The sequence below is a fragment of the Gobio gobio genome, assembly GCF_949357685.1.
Source record: "Gobio gobio genome assembly, chromosome: 15".
Lineage (NCBI taxonomy): Eukaryota > Metazoa > Chordata > Actinopteri > Cypriniformes > Gobionidae > Gobio > Gobio gobio.
The window spans coordinates 33,487,166-33,503,682 of NC_137108.1; the positions used below are offsets into that span (position 1 = coordinate 33,487,166).

At 38.6% G+C, this 16,517-nt stretch overlaps 1 protein-coding gene across 3 annotated transcripts; it reads right to left on the bottom strand.

Annotated features, from left to right (window-relative positions):
- Positions 1 to 773: 773 nt before the first annotated feature.
- pnisr (PNN-interacting serine/arginine-rich protein) lies at positions 774 to 14,327 on the bottom strand. Of its 3 annotated transcripts, none has more exons than XM_079836067.1 (12): positions 14,276 to 14,327; positions 13,600 to 13,707; positions 13,326 to 13,508; positions 12,136 to 12,371; positions 11,871 to 12,039; positions 7,650 to 7,840; positions 6,603 to 6,749; positions 6,420 to 6,519; positions 5,763 to 5,816; positions 5,267 to 5,458; positions 1,491 to 2,538; positions 774 to 1,135 (listed from the first exon to the last, which is right to left on the bottom strand). In XM_079836067.1, the coding sequence occupies exons 2-12, from the start codon at positions 13,688 to 13,690 to the stop codon at positions 1,105 to 1,107; spliced, it is 2,442 nt and encodes an 813-aa protein (XP_079692193.1). In that variant the 5' UTR covers positions 13,691 to 13,707; positions 14,276 to 14,327; the 3' UTR covers positions 774 to 1,104. The 3 variants fall into 3 exon arrangements, with proteins under 3 accessions (XP_079692193.1, XP_079692194.1, XP_079692195.1); XM_079836068.1 differs by having other exon boundaries at positions 1,491 to 2,535; positions 14,276 to 14,314; XM_079836069.1 differs by having other exon boundaries at positions 1,491 to 2,535; positions 13,600 to 13,720; positions 14,276 to 14,300.
- Between the last annotated feature and the right edge of the window lie 2,190 nt (positions 14,328 to 16,517).

The window sequence follows — 16,517 nt, forward strand, 5'->3', positions numbered from 1 at the left end:
TAGTATTTTCAACTTTCGACACATTTCATTTATCTGAAAATGGTAATGGGTTTTAATAGTTTAGTTAATACTACGTTTTACATTAGAGCAATTCTGCAACCACGTTTGCTTGAACGCAAAATGTACTTCTCGCGGGAAAGAAAGAAAAGATATTGAAAATAAACTCTAAATTGTGGCTCATACGAGTCTAAAAATGTAATTCAGGGAATTAATCATATACTCACCCTCATCTCAACCAACCCCGTACGACTTTATTTCTATGTAATGCAGAATTTTTGAAGAATGTATTCAGGTCACAAAGTCAGTCTTTTGAGATGTTCACGAATCAGACTCGTACAGTTATCGGGTTCAACTCGCTGCCTCGGTTCGTTCGCAGGGCTCAACAGTTCTTCAGTGAATTACTTGAACATAATAGTTACACAAGGGAAGCTCATAGTTTCAGAATACTATTATAGTATAGTTCAGTCCACGAGACGTCTTTATGGTGTATTTGGAGGTTGATCCTCATTCACTTTATTTGTATTGAAAATGTCAGGATATATTCACTTTGTGTTCAGAGAGAGAGAGAAATAGTCAGGTTTAAAACACAAAAGGTAAGCGATCAAACTTTTCATTCTTGTGCAAACACTGAATGTGCTTTATAGACACAATGCTAAATCATGTAATGTAGATTTTATTATAAATATGCTCATAATAATTCTACACTGTTGATAGTTTGTCTTCACCCAGAACAAGGCATTTCAAGCAGCAAACAAAATGAAAGGCAGGCCATGTCAGACAGAAAGAATCATTCTTGTTTTATTGAACAATTTACATTAAATGAGAATTTATTTCCTCTGGTGTTAGGTCCTTAAAATGTTACAGTTTCAAGGTTCTATTGACTACTTGAACGCTTAGTCTTGCATAATACAAGGCAAAAAAGAAACTATCATTCAAAATCATCCGTTTTGAAGACAACACTTAAAAATACCATATATTTACAAAATGAGGGGAGTGAGGGGTTTGGAGTGGAGAGTTCACCTACAACGTTGCCTCGATAATGAGACAAGCCTGTTAACTCATGGAATTTTAAAAGAAGTGCACAGATCAGAGGCAGAACACCTCTTAACGCTTGCGACGGCTGGGAGACATGGACCTGCAAGAGAAGCGGGAGACAGACTATTAGTGCAATCACTAGAACAGATCACATCCAGAACTTCATACACACACCTTAAACAGCTGTTGGATCAACACTGAATGAGAAAAGGGGGGGAATGATATCAATCTCAGTAGCACTTGAGAAGCACAGCCCAACCATTTGTGGACAACTCAGCTAGCCATTACACATTCAACATTATGTGACTGCAAATTTAAATGTAACGTTAATTAAAAAGGAGCTTGAGCCTAATTTGAATTGCAACAGTTGTGACATTCTAAATACTATTGATCATTCACACACAAACAATTAAAACAGTTCAACAATAAAAAAGTAGAAAGAAAATGGATACTACCTTGATCGTGACTTAGACTTGTGTTTGCGGCTTGCCTTCTTACCAGACTTGTGAGATCTTTCCGTTGACCTTGATCGACTACGTTTTGATTTCTTAGACTTTTTTTCTTTGCTAACCTCAGGGGAAGGGGACCTGCTCCTGCTGGACTCCGAATCGGAATACTTCTTGCTAGCTTTGGCGGAGCCTTTCTTGCTAGATTTGCTGTCTTGCCGGGAAAACCGCTCACTGTGAGAGTCAGTCCTCTCGCTGTCTTTTTTCCGTTTTGATTTGCCATCGTCTTCCTCATCCCTTGCTGAACTGCCCTCAACCTCTTTCTCCTTGCCCTTCTGTTTGTCTTTCTTTTTATCTAATTCCTTCTCTTTTTTCTTCTTCTCCTTTTCGTGGCTCCGGCTCCTCTCTTTCCTCCTGTCTCTGTCCCTGTCCTTGCTGGAGGCTTTCTGTTTCCGCCTGTTGCGGCTCGTACTGCGACTCCGGCTGCGCCTGCGGTCCCTGCTGCGCCGCCTCTCTCTGCTGCGGCTGCGACTGGCTTTGGACCGACTCCTGCGGCCCCTGCTGGATCTGCGCTGCCGCGAATGGCTGCGCTTCCTGTGACGAGAGGAACGTTCGGTGCTGTGTGTGCGGCTGCTCCGCCTCCTGTCTCTGCCCTTGTCGCGCTCTGAGTGATGCCTGCGAGAGCTGCGACTTCGGCTGCGCCTGCGAGCCCCATGAGAGGCGGAGCGGCTGCGTCGCCTTTTCCTTCTAGGAGAGGAGGAGCGGGAGGAGCTGCGAGAGGAGGATGAGGAGGATGAAGATGACCGGCTGCTGGAAGAGCTAGAGCTGGAGGTACGGCTACGTCGCTCACTTGGTGAGGGGCTGGCACTTCCTCCATTACGCCCCGTGTGCTCTTTGCTCGACCGCTTGACCTCACTGACCTCAGCCTCACTACGCGACCTGCGTCGCTCTACTGTAGGCTCCGCCTCCCTTTCCCTAACTTCCTGTTTGTGTTTGGAATCTGTCTGCTCCTCATAACCTGCCCTCTCTCTGCTCACTCTGTCCGATGCCAAATCTTCTGAAAACACACAAACAAAAAGTTTACACATTTTACATGTAGGTTAAATAAAAAATATAATATATATATATAAAAATAGAAAAGTTATTTTATATCAAAAGTATAATATATAGTATTACATAACATACTTTATAATATAGCATATATTTTATATTTATTTTTACTTTATAAGTTAATTGTAAAAAATTAATACACATACATTCATATTTTTTATGAATATGTATGAAGATATACATCAATATATATGATATACATCAATATATATACACTAATTGTGATGACCGTTTGCAAAATATATATGTCTAACATATATTAGGGGTGTAACGGTACACAAAACTGACAGTTCGGTACATACCTCGGTTAAGTAGTCACGGTTCGGTACAGCAGTTTTACAAAATTGCTTATTTATTTTTATTAAAGTGTTTTACTGAAAAAAAAAAGTCTGTCCTTAAATGAATTAAATTATAACAATTTATTGAAGATATTGCTGTAAACTTTATAGGGAGCCCTTACTTGCACATTAATATTAAAGGTTAACAACAGAGTCCAAACTATTAGCCTAAATTCAGTTGCTATTTACTTTTAGGTATAATAATCAACGCTCAAATAACACAGTATGCAAACATGTAAACTTCACATAATGCAGTTTTTGCAATAACTTCTAAATCTAATTAAAAAAATATTTTTCTCAAATTCGTTGTTGAAGTATAATCATTTATAGGCTACACAGTGTGTCATTTTCATGACAGGTTTATTTATACATTAAATAATCAAGACATCATTAACAGGTTAAGTAGAATATAATAGGGCTGCTCGATTATGGAAAAAATCATAATCACGATTATTTTGGTCAATATTGAAATCACGATTATGTAACACGATTATTTCACATGACTTTGGGAATGTGTTGTATTTATTAAAAATACACCTTTCAACAATTCAATTGAAATTGTAACATTTGTTGTACTTTTTGAACTATTAAAATAAATAATATAACATATTCGAATCAAAGTATAAAAGTATTCACGTAAAAATGATAACCACAAATAAATAAGATCAACAATATGGTTCGGCTATGCTTTTCATGTACGTCTAACATTAGTTTTCAGGTACAGAAATGTATCAAATGTAAAATAACATTGCATATTTGAGTGCATAAATTAAAGATTAATCCTATTAAACTTACAAAAGCTATTCAATCAAGAGCGGTGAGTGATGTCCTTGTCTTTTGTTGTTTGACATTAAACAGACAGCAGTAAAGGCTACAGCCCCTTTAAGACCTCGCGTCTTCTTTATCGACTGTATAAAGTTCACTTAAGGCATATACAGACTATGTCTGCTAGAATACTCATCAAGATGGACATGTTTACATACGTTTTGTGTGAGTTTGTCCGTTTAAGAGCAAGACTTGAAAGAGAACTCAATATTTGCGCGCTGAGAGACGTGTGCGCGCTCTCGGATGAACGCACAGAGACACATTTTCTCACAGCGCGCGCGGCTTCTCATTCTAAACCTAAACCCTAAAGCACTAAACCCGGGTGATGACGGTGAAAACTACTGGTCATATTCGAAAATATGGCAGCACTCGCAATCTCGCATGCATTGAACAAAGTTTACAAAGAGAGAATTATTTGAAAAATATGAAGGAAAAAAAGGACGTTTACACGGCTCCCCTGCTCTCGTCAGTTTTTGTTTCTTTATTAGATTGTCATAGGTCACTCTGTTTAATTTTCAAGTGGTTAAACAAATTCGTGGTGTTCCCTTGCGTTGCAGCCACTACCATGTAGCAAATCTTAGCATGTTTCTGCTCGTCGTCTGATTCCTCGAAGCCAAACTGTTCCCAGACAACGGAGTTGGTTTTGCCTTTTTTGCTCACCAAACGCTGCTGTAACTGCCCTCCTTCTGCCATCTTTACTCGCGCCGAGTTTTTAAATTCCAGCGGATGATATGCACACGAGACTCACGACCTGAGAGATTGTGGGTTCGGGAGGGGCGGATGTGCGCGTGCGCGTTTCATTCAGAACGCAAGGCAAAATAATCGTTTTTTCTCGATTGTACTATTTTGGTGATCGTTGGGAGGCAAAATCGAAATCGAAATTCGATTAATTGCACAGCCCTAGAATATAATGAAAATATAGGCTAATATAGTGCATATATTTAGTGACAGTTGATTTCTCTAGTGAACTAACAGCTGTGGACACTGAATGCCTTCTGAGGTAAATGTGATGCTACACGACATTGTTTAGTTTACAAGCAGTTATATTGAGGTCTTTCCGCCGTTGAAACACTGATTAAGCGATTACACCACATATGATACGTGACAGTAATGTATCCTCAACATACCTTCAGATGTTCATTCATGTTTATTCTTTAGGAAGAGATGATCGATCGCATTCACAGATGATCGCGTTCACGCACTGACCCGCCTATACAGTGATCAGTCACGCCACATTAAAGAGCGTCAAAACGGCACTTATCGTTTGAATTTCGTAATAAAATGGACTGAATACGTAATATGTTCATTTGGAACTAGGATTGAAGTGTGTTCCGCGCTTAAAACAAGCCGACTGTTAACTGTTAAAGATTGCATTCGGAAACCTTTTGGTACACACGTGCACCGAACCGAAAGCCCTGTACCTAGACACCCCTAATAAATAAATAAATAAATATAAAAATTCACTGAAATATTATTAAAATGTTGAAGATTCTGTTCTCTGGATGAACCTACCTTTTATAGTCTGTACCTCCAGCGCCAGCCTCTCCTGCAGCTGCTGCTCCTCCCTCTCTTTGCGACGAAAGGCATCCTGTTTCTGGCGAATGCGGTGCTGCAGCTCCTCATCGTCTGTGTCTGATGAATCAGACCCCTTTGCACTCCGCTCCTCATCCTCACTCTCGTCCGAGCCGTACTCACCCAGCCCTCCTGCGGCAACAAAGCCCCTCTCTTATAACGGACAGCAGGAGCATTGCATTCATAGTCGCACGCTAACAGTCCCTCCTTTCTCACCTACTCAACTACACAATACTTCACTAAAGCCCACCTTAATAAAAGAAGCATGCGTTTTATAATCTTCTATAAAGTGTTGCTGGAAGCTAACCATTTTGAGAAGATCTGCTGCTTGAGCTCTTGAGCTTGTAACAAAGTTCATTAGAGAGCTGAGAACCCCCACACCCCGGTTTACTTCCCCCCCACCCCCCCCGGTGGTCTTAAATGTAAAGACACTTACCAAGGCCGGTCAGAGAAGCCAGTGCATTTGACTGTGCCAGCTGTTTTGCAGGAGCTTTGATTCACATCAACAACAGGAACAACATGTTAAAACACATACAGCCACCACTTTCGAATAGGCAAGAGTCTCTAGAGATGAGGGTACACATATGCACTATTCACAAGAACTGCCATCAGCAAAAAAAACAACAAAAACAAAACAAAAAAAAGATGGAGAGAAGAAAAAGGTTATCACACAAAGTCTGTCAAACACAGGCAAACAGTGGAGGAGAAAACCAGTCTGTACTAATGCAGTCTCACTTTCGAAAGGAGAAGCCATCTGGCAAACACAGAAGTGAAGAAGTACTTTTGTTGTAAATCTAGGAACGGATTTGATTTTGAACCCTTTGAAAGATTGCATTTAACTGCATCTGTGTGACCATATCTACCCTCCCTCTGCAGTTTGTTTTCATCTTCTGTTGCATTAGCAGAGAATGGCCGATGAAGAATTACACTTTTGCTTATAAAGTATTACCAAGGTGCATCAGTCAGAAAAAGGTTTCATATATTCATATATCAGTCAAAACATAAGCAAGTCTAATTTCTGTGAAAATGTGGCTGTTCCTCAGAATTAAGCGTGAACGCACAGTTGCACGGAGAGAAGGGAACAGGAGCAGACCTTTAGTGGCTTTGCGATGAGCCTCTTTAGCCACTTGGAAGATCTCCTCATTTGTGACTTCAAGAAGGACTTCGGTGAGAAGAGTTTTAGTCATCACCATCTGAAAGAAAAACAGGAATGGGTCAAAAGCACGTCACAAGTGTGGACAGGTGAATGCTAAGACAGAGGATTGCGTAAACAGACCAGCTGAAACTCTTTCTCCTCTTCTGTCATGTCTGGCTCACTTTGGTCTTCTTGTACGGGAGGAGAAGTTCTACCGCCAAACTCCAGTCTCCTCCCTGATTCGCCATCCTCGCCGGCACCATCTTCACCATCCTCATCATCACTGTCCTGAATTAAAGAGTAGACGATGATTGGACCAGAGACCACATACTTACGGATGACATTAGCGCCGAGAGGTATTTTTAGTATCAGTGTGCAACAGCTAACAAGCAATGTAACAACTTAAAAGACTCCATGAAATTAATTGGGAGTTTTGTGGCTCAGTCCCTGTCGGATAGTTAAGGTGCTAGTTTATGCCTATAAATTAACAGATATACTCTACTGTTCAAAAAGGTATGGGGCTGTATATTTTTGAAAGTCATCTCTTATGCTCACCAAGACTGCATTTATTTGATCAAAAATACAATAAAAACAGTAATATTCAGAAATATTTTTTGCAAATTAATGTTTTAAAATGTAATATGCTTGTGGTGCCAAATAAGTATTCTCAGCATCATTAATCCAGTCTTCAGTGTCACATGATCCCTCAGAAATCATTCTAATATGCTGATTTGGTGCTTAAAAATATTTCTTGTTTTTTATGTTAAAAAGAGATGTGCTACTTAATATTCTTTTTAAACTAATGCACCCCCCCCCCAGAATTTATTGATAATACTAATTTCAGAAGAAACTATTTGAAATAGAATTATGGTACCAATGTTAGTCATTACTGCCAGTTGATTAATTTAATGCAGCCCTTACTGAATAATAGTAGTACTTTCTTTAAACATTTACTAACCTCAAACTTTTGAACAGTAGTGTACAGACTTAATGTTTCAATGAAAAACGCATCAACAAGAGGAATAAATTTGTGCTTGTTGAGCCATTTCATGGGGTCATTTAATGAATTACTTAATAACGATCATGTCAATGAACATTTGTGCATGTCAGTGAACCCTGGGACAACAGTTGCCAAAGTAACCTCAGCAGGTTCCTTCGCTGTAAACTGATTCTGAAAAAGATGCTTACAAATTTGCTCTTGCGTGGCAACCGAGGCCCATCACCTTCCTCCTCTACCATATCGCTATCCCTTTCATTAATTGCCATTTCAGCACGCTCTTTCTCCATCCTCTCCTTCTCCAATCTTTTCTGCTTCTCACGGTCCATCTTTTCCAGGCCTTCTCGAATCCATGCCGGTAAAGTCCTCCGTTTAACAGCATCTAGAACCAAGACAATGTCACCATTTGCATCCCTCTGTAACAGGTCGCAAACACACCAAGTCAACGTCTAAGAAATAGCATAGATGTGACTGTTGTTGGCTCGCGTTTTGCTGCATCTTGGCCAAAGGAAATAATTGTCTATATCAGCAGATATTAATAGTCTATATTCGCCATTCAAAAAAGAAAACCACAGCTAGGACGACAGATATACAAAACGTAAACAAAGCAGCACTTTGAATATCAATCATATCACTTTCTTCACTCCAGGCAGTTCATGGTGTTATGAAAATATTTGCACACTAGAATGCTCAAGTAAGATAATGTAAATTATATCAGCCTTCTGTCTGTGCTGTCTTGAATTCTTTGTTCGCTTTTATCACTTTCCACTAATTCTCTAAACTGAACAGCCAATCAGGGGTGCGTTTCCGTAGTAAGTACAGATGCACCGATAGGATTTTTTGGGGCCGATACCAATATTTATCACTTCCCCTCTTATTTGAAATGTCATTAAAATAGATTTTTGATCATGTTTTAAATCAGCAAAGTAAAAAACAACAACATTACATTAACTTACAGCCTACTAGCTAGTTTATTGCTACATTATCAACTCATTTCTAATAAACATAGACTGGATCCTTTTAACATTCAGCATAACATCCTTCTAACATAAATATATATAAATACTAGGGATGGGCATGATTAATCGACGATCGATATTTGATCGTTAAGAATTTCGTCGATCACGTTAATTTGTTATCGATTAATCTAATGCAGGTTGCGTTGCGTAGTGTGAGTCTTGAAGCAATTAAATTAATTTCACTGTGTGGTGAAGTTCACTGCAAACATTGCGATGCCGTGTATAAGTACAACACGGCCACGACTCAAATGATGTACCACTTAAACAAAGTGCATCCATCCCTGGTTAATGTCGGTGGCGGTGCATCCAGTCTCAACCTAGCATCAAGTCGGCGTTAGCACGGACTTGCTGTGATGCACAACGAGCAGAGAAAATTACCCAAGGGATCTGCAAGTTCATTGAGTTGGATATTCTGCCCTTAAGTATTGTTGAGGGCAATGGTTTTCGAGAACTGATACATTTATTGGAACCAGCATATCAAATTCCATCACGACGTACCATCACCAGACTGGTAGAAACTCACTACGAAGAACGAAAGCAGCAGCTGTTAAAAGAATTGAGCAAAGCTGAGAGAGTTGCTTTAACTACAGATTTCTGGACCGCTTTAACAGCTGAGAGCTACATCACCATAACCTGCCAGCTACATCATTCGCCGCGTTTCCATTACAGATTTGCCCAAAACTCTTGCGATATTTTCTAAAGGTCGATAAAAAAATATTGCGAAATGACGACGTTTCCATTAACTGATGTATGCGACTAAAACAATTTTTCTCTTCTCGTGATAAGTCATTCCAAAAATGATGCTACGTATGTTGTTAGGTTTATGTATATCCCAGCCACCGCGCGCCATTATTTTTAATGGAAAGAGACGTGTGTGTGTGTGTTATCCAAGCATTGATGGCAAGGAAGGCACCTTAAACTTGAGCGGCACATATGAGGTGTTATGAGAAATTGTGACATTTTATATTCTATTGTTTTTTATGAGTTTAATAAAGAACTCTGTCTCGTCTTCTGTCCAAACATACCATCATCTGTAAAGAATGATTCACTTTTACATACGCCGGGTGTGACGCATTGCCACATACAGAGACGAGCGAAAAGTTTGAATCTTCATGGTGATAACTCAAGTTTTTTTTTTACCACTTCGTTATTTTGGCTTGGAATTTCGTTCGTTGGAAATATAAACTGAATTTAGATATGCCTTTGAAATGAAAAACTTTGCGTTTAATAAACAAAATATATTTTTTAAATGAAGACAGCGTTTGGAGTGGAGTGCAAAATAATCTGTTCCCTTAGTCCACAGCCTTTGCCGTTATTGAGAGTGTACAGAAATAAAAGTAGAGAGTTTACTGTTTATTATAATTATGTCTTGCACTTATCTGTAGTATGGCTAGACATTATGGAGTATTGTGAGTTATTTCGCTGTCATAAAGGAAAAAACCCATCAAAAGGCGCTGACGACTTCGTTGGACAGAGGGTTAAAGAAAACGTAGCCTATGTTAAAATATTATAATTTTTTTATTTCATATGTTGATTATGAAAAGTGAGCAGCATGAGTAAACATCAGATGCGCATATGTCTTGGGGACATGGATTTTGGGCACTTCGTTGAATTGTGTTTTCTAGAAAGTCTTTCTTTAAAATTTATTTCGTTTTGTATAAATTGTATTTTAATTTTGATTAATGTTTAATACACTATTTGCCTGTATATTTAATAAATAAGAAGCAAACCAAGATCGCCGGGAATGGATTGACATGCGTAACTGGGCTGTTTCCGCTGCCTTTGAGTAGGCTACGGTTTAAACTATAGCGTCTTTCAGTTTTAATACATTTCTTGACTATGTCTTAATTACAGTGCGGAAAAACGCACTGTAACTGTAAAAACGCATTCGTTTCCATGGCAGTTTTGCGAAAATTTCCTTTTTCTAATTGCCTGAAAAACAACCTTGTGCTAGCGTAAAAACTTTTTTGCGCTATATGGGAGTTTTTGCGAAATTGAATGGAAACACGGCTAGTGATGACTGGCAAATGAACTCAGCGGTCCTGTTCACAGAAAGCCTGCCAGTTTTGAGTTACATGTAGACAAAACCTGTCAGATCTAAGTATTATGTTTTTTGTTTAAGTGATTCTTTTTTATTATTATTATTATTATTTTGGAACAAATGAAATCTGTTTAAGAACGCCGGCTCGCAGCTGCAGGTTCCGCTGCTTTAGAGCACCGCATATGCACGCGCATATATGTTCGGTTTGCCTAACTGAATGTAGTTTAACTGTCTGCAACAAGTTGATCTTGTAATAAAGGTCTCATCGAGGAAAAACACTTTATTTTAGTATTCATTGCATTTTTTTAATTATAAAAGTTAAATAATTAATTTTATTATAAAAATATTAATGATTAATCGATAGTCGATCGTTAATTCTCCCGACGATCGACTAAGAAAACGTAATCGAATGCCCATCCCTAATAAATACAGCAGAAAATATGAAATAAACAGTGCTTTTTAAGTAGGTCTAATGTTAAATAGCACTGCATATTCTTCAATGTATAAATTAAATGCATATTTACAAAATTGGTCGATAAATATCAGCGGCCGTTACATCGGTGCATCCCTAGTTGCAAGTTTCATTGTTATCAACAAAATTCAGATCTCCATCACCAACGCCCCCAATGGAGATTCAACATGCTGAATCGGGCAAACTCCCACTGATGTGAGTCCAAGTAGAGCCGACGCATCAGCATAATTAATTAAGCAAATTAGCCGATTTGCATAGAATGCGTTGATTCGTCTCGCTGTTTATGTTTATCCGCAATAATTGCGTCTCCGACTCATGGTCATGCTGAAAATCATTCGTTATTACAAAAACTCTCCTACCTCATAACGCCGAGACGGCAGCACAAGTGTTTGGACTATTACAGTGAACTTTTACAAAATACTAGAATAAGGTTTTCAATCCCATATTTCGTGCTTAATACGGTTGCGTTTATACAGCATTCTGCTTTTAATAAGCTGCCGTGGGTGCGAGGCTGTGAGACACGTGACACAAACATACTCTCTGCAACCAGTTACAAAGCACTTAACGCTATTGTTGACTTAAAATATTGAATGAACTCATGCCTCGATTTGATTTATTTACTAATGCACTGTGAATCGTGGTAAAACATCATGGTTTAATGGACCCTACCATGTATGATACTATCGATATAGTTAGTTAGGATGCGGTTGTGACTTGAACATGTGAATCAACATTTATTCAAGCAGCTACTTTAATTTCCTGAATAAACAACTTAATTCACACTTGTAAGCAATTACTGCTGTAAATCCTAAACGGCCGAACATCAGCTTGGTGTGTCACGGCCCTTTATGCTTCTACCTTAATCAATATTTATATTCACCAAGAGTAGGCGTATCTGGTTTTATTCCCATCTGGTTGGGTGATCTGGGCCGTTCTGGTCTGAAGGTAGGAAGCCGGTCTCTTCGGTTCTGCGGCCCTTCAGGCCAATAAGGTGCGTGAAACCCGGTGGACGGTGGTCCGTATGCTGCCCCTGTTGGAGCTGCTCCATGCTAAGATGAAATGGAAATAAATTGGAAATAAATTATTAAAACAAAAGTTAAGAGATTGAAAATAACTTTTGATAAGCCAGACCTAAGCAAGCATACCTGATAATCAAACTGATTGACACCAACTGGGCCAATAGGGTAAGGCTCAGGCTGCCCACCAAACCCATGACTGTTTTGAGAAAAGCCCCCATGGTGTGGGTCGCCAGGAAAATCCAAACTATCTTGACTGTTACTGTCTTCCGATGGGTTGACCACATCCATCGGTCCTTGGCCAGGAGGAATCCATGCTTGTTCTGGAGGGGGAGGAGGAGGTGGCTGGCTATGCATTCCCCACTCTATAAACAATCCGCAAATAAGACCATAATTTAAACACTTTTAACATATCAGCTGTGCACTATGATCAGCACTGGTGTGTTGAAGTAAAAAAACACAATGGCAAGTTCAGTTTTCAAATGTATAGGTCCTACCTACTTTGCCATGTATATATAAAAAGAAATGTTGTGCATCAACAGACAAAAAAATAATTTGTATGTGTGTGTGTTTGGGATCTGTCCAATGTTTATATCCAAACAGAATACAAAAATCTAGTGATTTGATTTCAGGTGATTAAATGTGGGTACTTGAACACAACTCGAAATTTGACATTGATAGACTTGCATCATTTTTGGTGAAAAAAATGCATCTACACAACTTCACATGTTTATCTGTTGTAGCTTATCCAAGTTGAGTGGATAAAAGACACAAATGCATCAGAGAAGCACTAATTAAGCATTACTGTTTCAGTAGCCCTTCAAAAATATTTTGTCTGAAACTGAACATTTCTTTCTTTCATGTTTCGGTGCATCACCAAAGTTGATCCTTTGGAAACACTTAATTTAGCTGTAGGGCTACCTCTACTTTCTATCAATTGAATAGCAACAGAGCTATAGTGATAACTTATCAGAGAATTAAGTAGGACAAGTACTTAGTTCTATCCACTGGTTATTGACTGGATGGAAGCAGATCTGAATGAGAGTTTACAGTCGATTGTAAGAAAGAGGCGGGGTTTAAGCTGACAAACAACACCACAGAAGTCTGTCGTTTCACCAGAAGATTGAGTTATGACATTTTATTAAACATGCATAGATCAACGGTTCACAAGACAAGATGCATTTAGAAAATGTAAATTTCATGGCATGGCAAACAATGCAGTCAGCAATGAGTCTGAAACTGGACGCATGGTTTACTCTATTTTTTTTAATTGGTAATCTCTTTTAAAATCCCCATGGTCAAACTGAAACATTTCTCACCTGGTTGCCAACCCCTGCTAAAACTGGGTTCGCCTGGAAAGGCACTATGGTTATTATGGGCTGGAGGTTCCATGTTCTGCATCTCCTGGCCATTGGGCTGAATCCCTGGCTGGTCGGCAACCCCTCCAGTGGATTCTTTCTGTGCTATCCATGCTTGTGCTAGAGCCGCCCAGTCCACTTGACCTGCAAAACACACACAAAACTCAGCAGTTCAAACACATGATCTACATGACCAATGTATGTTACCTCAGTCAGATAAAAACAACCGCCTAACCTGGATCCTGCTGATGCTGAAATGACTGCATCCACTGCTGCTGCGAGCCCAGGGGCCACTGAGGCCAGGGTTGTCCTCCCTGGTCCCACATCTCTCACCTTGTGATTCCTGTGCCAGAAGCCTGTTTGTCAGATTATGTAGCACTGATATTTTGAAGCAATTGGTACAATACACACGCAGATGTGCATGAAACACTATATTTGCACATAATTAACAGGGAACAAAGGGTGACGGCAAATTAAGCGTTGTAAGGACATGAAAAATAAAATAAAAATTAATTGCGGATCATAATATTTGTAATGTAACCCGCACAGCTACAGTTGCGAAGACAGCAAAGAAAAAACAAGCGCAAACAGACTACAGCAAAACCTAGGATGGTATATGCATCCCTAAATGTATGCCGCGTACTTTATACAGTCTTTGTGGGCATTACCTTTTTGTATTTCACAGAATATAATTATGACGGGAATTAAATGAACACAAGCGTCGTCGTAAAAATGCCTATGCAAGCGTTAGGCCGCGCGTCTACAATATTTACGCTCATTAAAAAGATATGCAAGGCTGTTTAAACGCACAAAATGTACTAGATTACTAATCGCCGCAATTGATCCCAATGAGAAGCGCAGGACACTGAAGGAGTTCGCTAAAGATTTACAGACACGTTGCTTTTTCTTACCTCTCCACTTTTCACCAGTAAAATGGCGTTGGAATGATGACCCGGAAACAATGGCAGCAACAGTGACCTCACCCCACCGGCCCTCTAGTGGATATACATGGGGGATCATATAAAAATAAAATAATAAAGACTATTTCTATACACATTTTTCATGATTATTATTATCTATTTTTTTAAATAACAACAGTTATTATCTAAAAACATAACATACTGTGTTAAACTAAAACGAATAACGTTAACTGAAATTATCTGAACATAGCAAGGAAAATGCTTAATGGATTACCCCTTTAAAAATATTGTAAACTTTGGAGCGTGTTTGTTTTATATATGCACATTTCTGCATATCATCAAGTCTATGGTAGGATGAATAAATCAGCAGCTGTCAACCTATGTTTGACAAATGTCCCCCCACTGTCAAGACAATATTTGAAGGCCTACCACCCCACCAATTAAGCAATAAGATACGAGCTTGTTCTTTTACAAAACGGTTATCACACAATATAAATATTAAATAAACAAATATGTATCAGTGCACCTTTCATGAAGTAAAATCACTAAAAGCCTTCCTTCCGCTGGCAAAAATAGTCCCTGGGCCTGAACATAGACCGAACCATAGGCCTGAACGGCTCAGCAACAGATGTTACATTACGCCATTAGATGGTGGCAAAGACTGCCTTTATGAGTGAGTCAGCAGCGAAGAAGACTTCTATATTGAAAGGACTAAAACTCGTGAACACGGAGCAATACGCAACTGACAAATGATTTGACTAGCGCCGTCAGGGAAACCCACTGTTAAAAAGACAGGATATTGCAGCAGACATTCGAATGAATTTTTATTATGAACATAGGACTGACCTGAAGGAAAATGCTATATCTAACTGCAAGTCTCTCTCTCTCTCTCTCTCTCTCTCTCTCTCTCTCTCTCTCTCTCTCTCTCTCTCTCTCTCTCTCTCTCTCTCTCTCTCTCTCACACACACACACACACACACACACACACTAAATTATCTCTAAATAATACAGTGAGCTTCAATGAACAATATGAGAACAAACATGTTTACAGTGAATCGGATACACAGAACTGGTGGGTGAAGCGGCCGGTGAGCCGTTTTATCGATTTTTTTTCTTTTTACAGTCAGTAATGGTTTTATCGTAAATAAAACACAGCTATTGACCAATCAGAATCAAGGACTGGAACTAACCGTTTTATAAAGATAGGTTTTTTTTGTTTTATAATGAGACTACATGAAATTTGTCTATTGTACTAGGCCTATTTATATGTGTTTAATAGTAATGGGAAAATGCGATTAAAATGTTCTAATAATTACCAGTTACATCATCTCAAAATGACCAGGGGCAGTCTGTACCATGAAGCTAGTTTCACTGGCTAGCCAGGTAAGTTTCCGTTTAGATTGCGCCAGTCCTGAGTTGTCATTGAAACTTAAGCTCCATTGCTAACCTGCCCCGGAGCAGGTTATGTTCTACATAAGAGATCTCAAACTGAAATTGGACCAGCTCTGAGCAAAGTGGCATGAAATAAAGTCAATCCCCCAGTTTCTCTTGCTCCAAATTAAAGGTCACTATATCATAAAAAAATAAATAAATATATATATATATATATATATATATATATATATATATATATATATATATATATATATATATATATATATATATATATATATATATATATAATATACAGATATGTAGAAATAGTAAACTGTAGAATAAAGCTCTAAAAATGTGACCTTCGAGTGTCTAGCATAGGCTATATATATATATATATATATATATATATATATATATATAGATATAGAGATAGATAGATAGATAGATAGATAGATAGATAGATAGATAGATAGATAGATAGATAGATAGATAGATAGATAGATAGATAGATAGATAGATAGATAGATAGATAGATAGATAGATAGATAGATAGGGTAAAATAAGTATCGAACACGTCACCATTTTTCTCAGTTAATGTATTTCTAAAGGTGCTATTGACATTCAATTTTCACCAGATGTTTGTAACAACCCATGCAATCCACACATGCAAAGAAATCAAACCATAGATGTCCATAAATTAAGTTTTTTAATAATGTTAATTGACACAGGGGAAAAGTAATGAACACGCTTACTAAAATGTATTTAATACTTCATACAAAAGCCTTTGTTTGTAATGCCAGCTTCAAGACGCCTCCTGTATGGAGAAACGAGTTGCATGCATTGCTGAGGTGTGATT

What these genes read in the sequence shown, in the direction of transcription:
- pnisr (XM_079836067.1), bottom strand. Translation starts at nt 13,690, where the DNA reads ATGTGGGACCAGGGAGGACAACCCTGGCCTCAGTGGCCCCTGGGCTCG. An exon ending in TCAGCATCAGCAGGATCCAG is followed by an intron (nt 13,509 to 13,599) that starts GTTAGGCGGTTG and finishes TGTGTTTTGCAG; the next exon opens with GTCAAGTGGACTGGGCGGCT. An exon ending in AGGAGAAAGAGTTTCAGCTG is followed by an intron (nt 6,520 to 6,602) that starts GTCTGTTTACGC and finishes TTTTTCTTTCAG; the next exon opens with ATGGTGATGACTAAAACTCT.